The sequence below is a fragment of the Dufourea novaeangliae genome, unplaced genomic scaffold, assembly GCF_001272555.1.
Source record: "Dufourea novaeangliae isolate 0120121106 unplaced genomic scaffold, ASM127255v1 scaffold248, whole genome shotgun sequence".
Classification (NCBI taxonomy): domain Eukaryota; kingdom Metazoa; phylum Arthropoda; class Insecta; order Hymenoptera; family Halictidae; genus Dufourea; species Dufourea novaeangliae.
The window spans coordinates 1,550,012-1,563,727 of NW_015374156.1; the positions used below are offsets into that span (position 1 = coordinate 1,550,012).

Below are 13,716 nucleotides of genomic sequence, written 5' to 3' on the forward strand. Positions count from 1 at the left end.
TACCATTATCAACTAATATTTTGTTCTCAAAACTAATTACACTATAGACTTCGTTCATTAACTCTCATTTTGACCCTTAATAAAAGTTTAGTTGTATCTCTATACTTTGTACGAACGGTTTGTAATAAATATTACTCTTATTATTCTTCTGAAACATTTGAGAAGGAAAATATACATATACCATAAATTGAAATAGCTTTGAAACAGTCAGAGTAACTTTATCAGAAAGTCAGAAAAAGATCATTCTCAATTTTGCAGCTATTTTGTAGGTATTTTTCCGAAAATCATTTTCACGTGAAAATCAACTTTATTTGCAGATCTACGAAACCGAAAATGATCATTTTCTGACTGGGAGAAAGGTACCCTAACTGAGCCAAAGTTACCCCAACTTACGGTAGATATGTATTACGTTGCCTTACAAGTTCTTTTCGTTTCTCACTAGATATTCACAGTACAGAATTTCACAAATGGTACAATATTAATAAAATATATACTATCCATTCTGTTCCACGACCTTCCTTTATCTCTCCAGAAGCCTCATGATGCCACCTTTCCAAAATTCCTTAGACTTACTAGCAACATATTAACAAAGGTGATTTCTTATGTCATTTAAAGAGTCGAATTTTGTCTTACAAATAAAACGTTGAAAAGCAAGAAACAAGTACTAATCCGAAGGGACACGGTCTGGAGAGTAAGGAGGATAAGATAAAACATCGCAATCAAATTGCAACAACTTGTTTCGAACGGCCAAAGAATCTGGCGTTGTCATAGTGGAAGACAACGCCTCTCCTATTTACCAATTCCGAACGTTTCTTGGCGCTCGCTGCCTTAAGTTCGTCCTGTTGAGAACAATACTTCAAAGAGTTAATGGTTCAGTTTTATGGAAGGAGCTTATAATAGACGACACACTTGCACTCCCACCAGATGGACAGCAGAACCTTCTTTGGATCGAAGCCCAGCTCTGGCGAGATATTAGGGGTCCTTATCTCGACTAGACTAGAATCGTTTGCGTACCATGTAGTTATACAGGATCGAACAGTCATCCCTAGTGACCAATTTCTTTAAAAAAAAAAGGGTCTCTTTCGTTACGTTGGAGAAGCAAATCGCAAGTGGAAACTCGGTCCAACATGTTGCACTACGTCAACTGATGGAGTACCCATACTTCACAGCGATTCACGTATTCAAGCTTTATGAGATGGTTATGAACTATTATCTACGGGATGTTTAGAGTGTCTGCAATCTCAGGAACGGTGTACCGGGGCTTTTCATCGATCAGGGTCTTGATGACAACCGTATCCGTGGTAGATGGCTCGCCACTATGCTCTCGATCATCCAGGCTAAAATCTACGGCTCTAAATCTTCTGAACCGGTAGCGAACGGTCTGGATAGTCACAATGTCATCCTCATACGCGGCGTAAATCTAATCGGTAGTGTCCTCAGCACTGTTGCCTTTCTTGAAACAGTGTAGCATCACGTGTCGCCGAAGCCTTTTCCGGTTTTCCATCTTTCCAGGCGTACAGAACGAGTTCAGGACACTGTACGCATTGTTGCAAAATTAAGAAAGAATTGAATACCACAATTTCAACAAAGTGAATTATGAAAAGAATTTTTGGGACAATTTAATATACATATTGACCTGGCATTCGGTGTTCGAGGGTTAAATACTTTTATTAGAACACATATGGTTCCGCATTTACTAATAATAATAAAGTCTCTATTACACGGTAGAAAAAAATATACAACAAAACAGAAAAATATTATGGAACAGCAGAAAAGAAGAAAAGAGACAGAAAGATGGTAATTAGTGAAAATAAGACTGATTCTAGTTTTGAAGCCGAGCTTAAGTATAGATCAGTTGTTTGTTTATACAAAAACGCGCAGTGATATTTTATTTCGATAACTTGTTAAATACTTTTATTAGAACACATATGGTTCCGCATTTACTAATAATAATAAAGTCTCTATTGCACCGTAGAAAAAAATATACAACAAAATAGAAAAATATTATGGAACAGCAGAAGAGAAGAAAAGAGACAGGAAGATGGTAATTAGTGAAAATGAGACTGATTCTAGTTTTAAAGCCGAGCTTAAGTATAGATCAGTTGTTTGTTTATACAAAAACGCGCAGTGATATTTTATTTCGATAACTTGTCGATATCAAGCAGTTGAAGGAATAAGAAGTTAATTCTATTTTAAAGTTTCAAATATCTGAGAACTGAAGATATGCCATGGTAATACAAGAAATGCAATTTGGTTTTTGTGTTTCGTTATAACTGTCGTATATTCCTCAGCAATTTATTCATTTGCGCATGGATATTTTCTAAAACGTAATAAGCGATAAAAAACATTGTCTTCAATTCATCCTTGGGCGTATGGTAATCTTTTGAACAGGATTTGATTCAATAATTTTCATGATTCACCTGTAGTGTATCATGAAAGTATTATCGGCTCTCGACGCAGGAATAACTTACTGTAGGCGAAAGCCACTGTCTGATTATTGTCTCCACCGAGACAGCTTTTCGATTCAATGGCGAACGGGATTTTTATGGGCGATATGTTTATGCGGTTCGTAGAGGGGATCGTCGAAGCAGTTGGCACGACGTTTGGAAAATTGAGGAAACGGATGAACCGCATAAAATAGAATTCCGTACAGGGGAAATATGTTTCGAAACGAAACTTCGTAAACGAACATCCAATTTTCATATCTCTGTCAGTCGATTACAACTGTATAAGGGTGAGAAGAACTTTCTCCATCCGATGAAACATGATTTATCTCGTTGCTTATTGAATTTATCAAATGGAAATGTGCGCTAGCTTTTTAATGCGTTCGTTAAATCAACGAAAACCACGGGGCAGTGACGAATGAAATTCTGTGTGTCACAGGAACCGCTAATAAATCACTTTAAGTCGTCAATTTCCAAGGTGCCTCCAGTTTCGCAAGTTTCCCACTGCTCTCTCCCTCTCTCTCTCTTGACTGCGCAGAGTTTTCGCGAGAATTAACCAAGAATTATGCTCTTGTTTATCATAAGTTGTGACTTGGAAATTTACTGCCGCGTTCACAACATGGTATCATGAGTGTGTATGTAGATTAGAACAGACTTGGCTTTCAGAGTTCAACCCTTGCCTCTAATTAATATTTAGATAACAGTGATAAATTCGCCGTAATGCGAGAAAAATATTAGTCGTCGAAAGAATAGACATAAATTGGTTTTCATTTTTATGAGCTCCTGCGCGCGCACGCGTACTTAGATCACTTTTTATAGTTAAGGAAGAGTGAAATGTTTATTGTAGCTTACGGAGGAGAACGTTCCGTAACTTAAAATGAATACAAAGTACAGACTGTTGTGAATTTCAATGCCGTGCTTTCAGATTAGAACAAAAAATTTCCGTACCGTACTGTACTGCGTTGTAATTCCCCGTGTGATTTATCATTTCGTATCTCTGTAAAAAGCGTTATATTTATAGCTTTAGCGACGATACGAAAGAAATATTGAAATGCTCTTGTACTGTGTGTCATTTCGCGAAATGGATTCTGGGTCATCGAGAGAATTGACTCTCTGCTCTGAGGTTTTATAAACATCAATAAATGTGTAACATGGAGACTAAAACGCGACGTAAAGTGGTTGGGGTTTATATGACTTTGAAAAACAGTGGATCTTAAATCTTGAAGTTTATATAAGAGTCTTACTCTAGCTTAAACTTCGCTACTTTGTTCATTTGTCAGGTAAGAAAATGTTTCAAAATGTCCTTATCGACATCAGTGATGAGAAAGTGTCTTTTAATAATTTTATACAAACGAGCCAGTTAACGAACAATTTAACTTAATTAAATCAATCTGGACACTCATTTTGAAATATAGTTACCCAAATCTAAGTTGTATGAAAACTATCAGATATTGAAACGATAGAAGATCTTATAAAATATTGACTGAGTACATAATGGTATGCCACAATAAAATATACGTATCGTTTGGCTCTTGCATTTCTTGAAATATTCTGTAATACGAATAAGGTAATCGAAGTTAAGAACAATCTATGTATATCTATCAGGTGTACCTTTAAGTAGCCTACAATTTTTTGTGAAATTTTGTGTTTGTTTTAAAACAACTCAAGACTCTGTGCTATCTTCGAAGTATTGTGGATGTGTTGGTGTCATTCTCGGCCATTTTGATTAAACAGAAAATCAGAAAGACATTCTAAATATGAAGCTAAATATGATGTGTTTCTAGTTTATTGGTACCATAGTGGATTACTTATTGGTACATCTATTACATACTAAGCAAAGTTTTATACAACTATTGTATCTACTTTCACAGAAGCATACTTAAGCAACTCTATTCTCTACTATTGAGTTTCTCGGCTAGCTTTTCCTACAGACAAAATTAGACTCATTAACATATCATCTTAACAAATTTTCTTATCTAACAATCCTCTAAATGTATATACAGTAGCCCACAAAAAAAGTTACCGTTTCACTGATTTGTCCTATTTTAATTATTTTCATTTATCAACTTAGACCTTTTGTTCCGATAGAAAATTAAAGACTACAAAATCCAGTATATTAAGCTTTTAAGTTGATAAGAAATGAAAGAATGAAATAAAGAAAATCAGAAAAATGGTAACTTTTTTATGTTTATTATTCACAATATTTTTTTTATGAATTATATATTTCAAAGCTTCCGATTACACATTCGAATATTTCTTCAAGCGTTGTCGGTGCATCACAGAACGTGTCGATGATTTAATAACTCATTCGCGAATGGTAACTGTATGGTCCTCGAAACGGTCACGTACACGCGCCGGATAAAATGATTCCGTCGAAAGTTTATCCTTTTTGCAAACAAGCAAACATAGAAACGAACATGGGCGCAGAATTCATGGCGTTTGCGTTACGTTTGTTCCAGGAAGCGGCGAACCGTGGCTGAAGAGCGAAAAGCACGCTGAATTCGGGACCGAGGTGCAACTGCCGTGCGTCCTGAAATCGCCCCAGTGCAAAGGGCTTCACAGCATCAAATGGTATCGTGGCACGACGCGTATCTTCATTTTCAGCGAGGACGGCGGAATAACGCGCGGCCAGAACGACATCGCCGTCAGGTAAAATATATATTCTAACTTTACCGTCTGTACTTACGACAACAACGAAGTCGCATTAAGAAGCGACATCATGTCCCTGAGTATTGAGACCGTCAGTTGTTCCTTTCGGTTCTCCTTTCGAGCGATCTGCGATCGTCTTTTCGGTGCACACGCGTTCCTTTGTCTCTTCTTATAATACACTTGTGCTCGTTCTAAGTGGTTCGTTATCGAAGGTAAATTAGTTATTAAAGTGATCTCTCCTTTGTTAACGTTACTATAGACATTGCGTGGGTTAGTTTAGAAATTATAATCGCTACCTCTGGCAGATGGTATTTGGTCGAATAAACTTGTCTGTTATGAAAATTATACTCGAGGCGCTGAGAGGAAAAAAATGTTTAAAAGAACTATTCTGTTTAACTTTGTAGCTGTTAAAGACGTGTGTATACGTTCTACAGTGATGCCTCGATGAATGTGACACCAACAACGGCACTATTCCCACCACTGGGGGCGGGGGAAATCACGAGCACCGAAAACGAAATTAATTTTATCGCAGCTAAACGGGTTGGAAATATTTCTGAAAGTTTACATATTTATTAGCATTCTTGAGGAAGATTTTCTGTTTTATTGAGTGTTGTACGGGGATCAATGACTAAGTTTCTAGGGAAAAGTGAATCAAAAATGTTAGATAAAACTTTTTCGATGCAGTTTTTTACTTAGGAAATAGTTAGAAGAACGTCTCAGTTACGCAGATACAATGAAACTTAACGTTACGGAATGTACGTTTACTTTTCTTCTTGTGCTTGTATTTACAAACTTATGAAGGGTGCAGTACGCAGTTAGAGGATAAAAGTGCAAGGAGGAATGAAAATGAAATCCTCGAGGATAAACATACACAGTTGAGACTGAGTTAAAAATTCCTGTAGAAAAGAAGCACAAAATTTTATATACAGGATATCATCTAATAAATATTTCAAACTAAATAGGGGTAATTCTATGTGGAGAAATAATAATAATAAATTAAATGTATATTTCTTGTTAGCCACTAAAGAGAATTAACAGAATCTATATTATCAATACATACGTCTTTAACAAATCTAATTTTTACAATGCCTAGTTCAGAAATTAACTAGAAGATTTTTATGTTTTTTTACCTTTTTCCGTAACTTTATTGAATTTAAGTTAGATATTGTGTTATTAATAAAAAGGATATTAGACGAAATGTGAGCAGATTTCCTTAATAGTTACAAGTTTTTGAATGTTCATTTCGTAATATTCGTAAGTTACATCTAGAGGACGAAATTTTTAATTATCAAAATACCTGTCCAGGAAATTTTATATAATTCATTCGATGAAGTTTCGTGAAACAAAATCGTTAATGTTATTAATTCTCTGAAAAGGGTTTCGCCACCAGAATTTATATTAATGGAATGGAAGTATATGACGCAATTTCATCATTAAAATATATTCAACGGAATGAGATATTCATGGTTCGGTCAACATATTCAGGTCACTAGATAAATTTCAGTTACTTATTTTATACAAAAACTTTCATGAAAGAAGGAACTGTAAAAATTAATTGGTTGCCAAAGAGCACCATAAAAAAAATAATGTACTATCTACGCTTGTAACTAAAATTCCTCTTTAAATTGAACCAAAAACAATACACGATTTCATTTTTAGAAGCTTGTGACAGGTACTATAGATATCGCTTAAAATGTTAATTTCATTGTACAAATATCTCAGCAAGTTAAAACAGTGGTTGATTTAGAAGGAAATAAAGTTATCTGAAACGTTAACCTCACTGTAAGTAGAGCACCAGCGAGGACAACCACAGTGTTCGTCCATTGTTTCATGTTTTTTTTTCTCGTTCCCTCCGGTATCTGTTTCATTTTGACTGAAAGTTTCGCAATTACAACGTTTGTAAAACACCCTTTGAAACTTCTGACCGACGAGATCTTGAAGGGAAAAAAAGGCCACGTTTCAAGGCGTGCGTTCTTTTTACGAGGATGACCTCGATTGCGGAAGTAAAGATCGCGCGTAAGATGAGCAAACTTCTTTCAAGAGTGGTGCTATATCGTCGCGATCTCCCACGAGAGAACGATTAATGCGGGGACGTAATATCTGTTGGCGATATTGAAGTGGGGCAAGACCCCGACTGGACTAACGCGTATTACATCGTTCCATTGCTCTTTGCGTTTTTCTTTTCTTTGTCGCGATTGAAGTTTCTTTGAGGAAAACACACGCGAACATGGAAAAATCAGAAATCCACAGAATGATATTCTTTATGAGTTCTCTGTGTGTTTATAATTAATCTATCGACGTTTCCTTCATAGAAATTAAATTTTCAAAAACAGTTATTTATACCAATTTTTACTGTTGGAGACTCTTTCTTATACAACCAGGAATTTCATAATGTATTAAATACAGCGAGCGGTCGAGAAGATGGTACAAACTCGCAGGAGGTAATTCCTGGTGCGAAAATAAGTAAAAAATGTAGAATAACATCTTTTCATCCGAGACTTAGATTTCAAGAAAATCGATTTTGAAAAGTCATCTGAGACGCGTGTATTCGCGCTGACGACAAAGTAGAAACGGAATGCAATGAGCAGACGCGTTATTGGAATCCCATATTCCATTACAAGTATACATATCAAATATTCAAAATCGATTATCTCGTAGCTACGATTGAACATATTTTATTCTAGAATTTTGATCTAATTTTTGTATAAAGTATCGCCTGCTGCCAGTTTGTGTACAGTAAAAAGAAAGTATTCATGCACTAATTATGCTTATTACAAATTAACAATACTATTTCCACTAAAATATTAGGTCAACAATGGTTTATTTCCAAGTATACCGAAACAAATTAGCTTTATATTCAGGTATAGCCAGACGAAAATCATTTTTGAACTATTGTTACACTAAAAACATCAATTGATAGTAAAAATTAACAGTGAATGAATTCTTCTTTCTGCCACTGTATGTATAAAATAAAGGGCAAGCGTTTATAACCATATCATGAATTCAATTAGTGCCGGAGAAATAGCAAAAAATTATAGAATATCAGAGGAAGTATTTCAAGGAACGGATAGTGTTGTAAATGTTCAATATTATTACCAATTTTTAATTGAAGAACGGTCATTATTTTTTGTTTGTTTTATATCATGGTTAATCCGGAAGCTTCTGGACTTCCCTACGTAACTATTTCCAAAGTTGGTTTCCCAACAAAAAATGTCGATGTCCTCGATAAAACTCAACGACAAATTAAATATTGCATATACACTAACGCCCGTTAGTGTCCGGATACAACACACTATCGACGTTAGAATATTACTATTTATCAATAAATAAAACTATAATTTTTGCTGTTATTTACCGAATTGAATAGCTTTCTCTCGAGTTATCAATCTCTTGCCTGCCTCGTATTACTGACATGTTTTTCTCGATTACATGGCTGATATTCGTCTAAACGCGTGAAAGTACAACAAAAGTTAGAAAAAGGCAGGTAAAAATTGTTTCTTCTGTATATGTACATTCTGCGTATACCTTTTCATTCTCCTTTGGTCACAGTACTTTTACCGATATTATTTATGCATAAATATCACTTACACTCTTCTATAACAGTTAAATTATAAAAATCAATAAAGACATTTCGTATACATTTTTATAAAAATTCATAGAATACTTCATATCTTTGCATCGTCATATAAGTGTTCGGATACTTCTGGAGGGTAATCTGTTTCACCGATTCAGGAGTGTTCCTATATTCACGTATATCTGTTGGAAATTTATAATATATGCAAAGACTTATGATATGATTTCGTGGATATTCGTGGCGCTGTTATTAAATATTCAGAAAAAATTAAGAACATTGAACGCACACTTCGCTCGGTTTGCCCTACTTTGCCGATCTAATCCCGGATTACCAGCTGTTCAGTTTCTTTAAAATGAACCCACCGAGCCCGAAGCTTTCAATGCAACCCCAGATGGCGATAATATTTCTAACGTTTTAATCCTATCGGTGTAATATTCATTTTTCCAGTGGTTTCACAATCGGACGTCTCGCCGTCGCGTCGGTCAAACGTAAGCCGAGATCGTTTCCACTTTGTTTCACGTTCCGGTGAATTACAAAGGCACGCGGTTTTGGCATTATTAACCATTCGGTGTACGCACCCCGAATTGACGCTCGTATAATTGATTTTAAACGGTATTGAAACGTTTTACTGTGGAATATCGTAGTTTTTCTTATCGTGAAAAAAGGATTGCGTTAAATTGTGGTATCAATGGAAAGGTGATGATTTCTCGTAGTATGGTGAAAATAAAATTTAAAATAAAATTACTTCATACAAGACGTACTTTTCGAATAGATTGAAGATTTATATAGTACTGTGTACTTCAGTGTCATTTAATTATGTTAATAAACACAGCTGATAATACGGTATTATCCATTTTTCAAAGAAGTCTACTATAAATTAACTCTACTATAGAATAATACTTATATTTTAAAGATACAATCCATTGTACGTACACATCAGTTTTTTCGGGTGTTTTTACCGCGTCTCGTATTCACAGGATGGAAGTAAATTTGCCCTAGTACCAAGCGAACGACCGGAGTGAACAGGGTTATTAATTCAGCTCGTGCTTTATTGTGGTATCCCGAAAATTTCCTGCAGCTATTTTAGCAAGAGAATGCGTGGCGCAATTATGCTAAGCATTAAAGGTTACTACGAATATTAACTTCGTTTCGTAGTCACCGTTCTGACGTATAGTCTTCAACTGCAATTTCTAAAGTACAAATATAATGTTTTTTATAATACATAAAGTTTATTGAAGACCTTTGATCTTCATTTATAGATGTTGTACCCTCAAATTATGAACATATACCAGTTTTAGTTGCTTTAATTCATTCTCTCCTATCTTTTAACAATTAAAACTAGTTGTTGGAAACGGGTACTGGGACAAAATATAGAAACTATCATGTAATGTGAATTAAATAATCTTCAAAGTTGTCAATTTATTCATAATTTTTGTTATAACTTAAAAAAAGGACTTCATAACAGCCAGGATAACCACAAAACCGACGAAAATATTGAACTTACATGTTTTGGTTCCAGTTACTTCCACCAATCAACAAACTGCATACTAATTGATCTCCAAAAGTATCCACTTATTGCAAACACAAATGCATGTGCATTAATAAGATTTTCAAAGTCAGTTTTCTTCAAAACAAAGCATTATATGAAAAGACTTTTACTACACTTTCGATTTCCATTTACAAAATTCTCCTCTTCAATTATTCGATAATTTTGAATACACCTTACATAATATTTTCTCAAAAAAGTAAGAGCATTCAACAGAAAGTCATATTTGGTGTAATTTTCATCCGTGATACCTCACCGATCAATTCCTGACACAATCATGAAATCACATTGAAAAGTCTAAACTTTTCTATTAATGGATCGTAACAGAAAGTATTATAGTGTATACGTATGCTTCCACTTCCCAAGTGTTCTCCAGAAAATTGTTTGGTCGACCAGCTTTAAAACGGGAGAGAACCGGAGAAATGGGCGGTGTCAGTGAGGACTTTATTATCCTATTTGCTCGATTTTCCTCACAGCCCATTGACAATTTTTCGCGGTCTCCTCTCGGCACGGCGGTTGCCGCTGAGTTATACGGACGGCGATAAAAATTCTCGGCCGGTTCGATAATGGCGGGCTCGGTGTGTAATTGAAAACGTCAGCACGGTTTCGGATGAACACTTATCAACCAGCACCCCGGGATTGCCCTGGCAAGACGAGAAAGAATAGCGGAATGCTTCATGTTCATTTACATTTCGGAACTTTTATCGTCACATCGGGAAGTCTCTTCTTGGAACTTTTCTCATTTACCGCCGTCACGATTTAATCGGTCGCGCTTCCACTGGCCTACACCTTTTTCAGAGGCAGTCTTTTTATCGTGGTCCGGTAATAATTTTATAAGTGTGAATTCTGTGACGGGCAGCCAATGGTTTAAGTGCAATTGTCCAATTATGAGTTTACACGTTTGAAGACGGTTTCTTGTCGCTCGAGATCGTTGCTTCCACGAATGGGAGCTTAGCTTCTGTAAATTGCACGTTCTGGTCCGATAATGTAGTTTCTTAAAGAGCTTACCTTGAATTATCATGTATTATCGAGTAAATAATTATTTAACTTTGTCAAACATAAACTTTCATAATGAGGTTGCAATATATGTACATACATAGGTAGTTTAAATTTATTATACGTGGAAAGGTTTAACATTTTCTGTTTTAATCTTAATTTACTGGTGGAAAATTAATTCAAATTTTTTAATTGATACTGCTTCTAAAATAAACAATACTGTTCCATAAGTATTGCTAAAAAGAAACATAGGCTAGATTTGATTGTGTTTAATTTACGGTAAGAATCATAATTCTTATTAGTAGAATTATTATACATCTGAAGATAATACTATTGGTAATAATTCATTGTTGACAGTGCAAGACGCAAATCTTAGACATTGATTGATTGTAATTATTATAATATATCAATTAATATACCTGCTAACAAATTATTTTCACAGAATGATCGTCAGATTTTGTTGGAAGTAAAATACATAACGTGATTAATTAACAGTTTAAATAAATGAGGAAGCTTTACACCCTTCGAAACTGACAATAAATCGAAATATTATTATACAATTCACGATATAAATACCTGAGCTGACATGAACAGAATCATATATAAAATGGTAAAATAGCGAACAGGTCGTGCGTAGAGTTTCAGTGTTCTTTACCTCTGGAATAATATTTTACTATTAAAAAATTCTGTGAGTACACGATACTAGTGGTAAAGAGACCTCTAAAAGCATGAAAAAAACAGTGCTTCTGTATACATGATTAAGTATCTCTCTTTCTAATCTCATCAAATAGTAAAAAAATTTATTTTCACATATGATGAAACATTCATTCATCCGATTAAATTTATAAATACATCTTAGTCAATTTTAATAATTTTTTAAATGTGCAGGATGGAGTTAGTAAAATATCCCCTTTGATCAATGAACTGTGGATATTCGTGCATAATACATGATACATTTTCAAAATGTAATCATTAATCATGTATACACTTTAAATAGAAGTCAATAAAATTTTGCTGCACCTAATCCAGATCTGATGAAGTCATTAATAGGCGTGACAGAATTACAATTTTTTTCTTTGAATATTAATATTTGCACGGACATCCAAAGTCTAGAAATTAATTTCTGAAAATATTGAGTGAACTATCGAATAAAAGGACCTCTAAAAAGAAATTTTTGAAATAACTAGTCATTTAAAAAGTTTCTTTTGTAATAGTTATTCCATACCATTTTTTATTCTCATAAGTTCATTAAAAATGTCGTCGAAATTACAGAAAGACGAAACAAATGCTTAAGGTGAAAAATATTAATTATACGCAACAGATATATAAGTTTCTAGGCTAACCATCAGAAAGGTGCAATTCAGCGTGGAAGTACTACATTCCTCAGACTTTTCAAGAAATATTTCCTTCGCATCGCCGTAGGGTATTTCTAGACACAGGAGACAACCCTATGAAAGGCCCTTCTGTCTGTGTATTAACACACTTCCTTAACGTTCGTAATCTCCGTGAAAGCCTTTTTCTCAAAATACTATTTTCTGAAGCTATGATATTTCGATATTGAAGCTAAGATACCTTTTCACAGAGTATTTCTAAGCGGTGAATGACCAAGGATACCTGCCGTAGCATTTATATAACTAAAACTTCTTTAAGTCTCTCATGTAGTTACCACTGCAATATGAACATCAAAACACTTTTTCACCGCAAGAGTTCATATTTATAACGATAAATAAAGTGTGCTTTTAGTATTCCATACATTCATTTCACAGCATTATATCAGATTCTTATTATTAGAGTAATTATTCTTTCCTGAATACCACAATATTTTATATTCAAAGGAATTTCTTACATCTTTACATCTCTAATTTTATTTACACGCTTGCGTATCCCTTATTATTAAACTGCGGATTTTATGCATTTATAGACTATAGAGCTGCATGAAATTCAACGAAAGACAAAACTTCCATCAAATGTAACGAGATCCTTTTTTTATTCTTAACCCAATGAGACACTTTAGAGAAAAAGGAAACTCATATTTTTGCTCTTGTCTATATACAACATGTTATAAAATGTTATTTTGCATAAAAATCCGCAGTCTACTTATTATAATTTTCTAATTATTACTGTTACAGTAATCAGATTTTCTTACTACTATCGTAATTAGACGATGGACAGGAAAAAAAATTCCAAACTGCTATTTTATATCCCAAGGAGTTTCGTACATCTTCGTATCTTCAATTGTGTCATCAACACACATCACGTTATACCCTATGCCCCTTAATTCCCGTGCTCTAATTTTATTTACTCGCTTGCCTATCTATTACTCTTCCTCTCTATTTACCCACAGTTCACCTTATCTCGTTATTCTCTTCGCTACCCACCTGCCATACTTCTTTATGTATGTGTCTTCATCATTCCGTATTCGTTTCCCTTATTTTCCGCGTTTTTCGCCGCCTCTTCGTCCGTCTCGTTCGGAGGCGCGATAGCAGAAGTGATTACAGCAACGAAGA

At 34.6% G+C, this 13,716-nt stretch overlaps 1 protein-coding gene across 1 annotated transcript in view; it reads left to right on the plus strand.

The window, feature by feature from the left end:
• The window catches only part of LOC107191913 (hemicentin-1), a 423,923-nt gene that overhangs the window by 287,385 nt on the left and 122,822 nt on the right, over positions 1–13,716 (plus strand). The window contains exon 2 of the mRNA XM_015581060.1: positions 4,904–5,093. Within this exon, the coding sequence (XP_015436546.1) occupies positions 4,904–5,093 (190 nt within the window). The remainder of the gene's footprint in view (positions 1–4,903; positions 5,094–13,716) is intronic.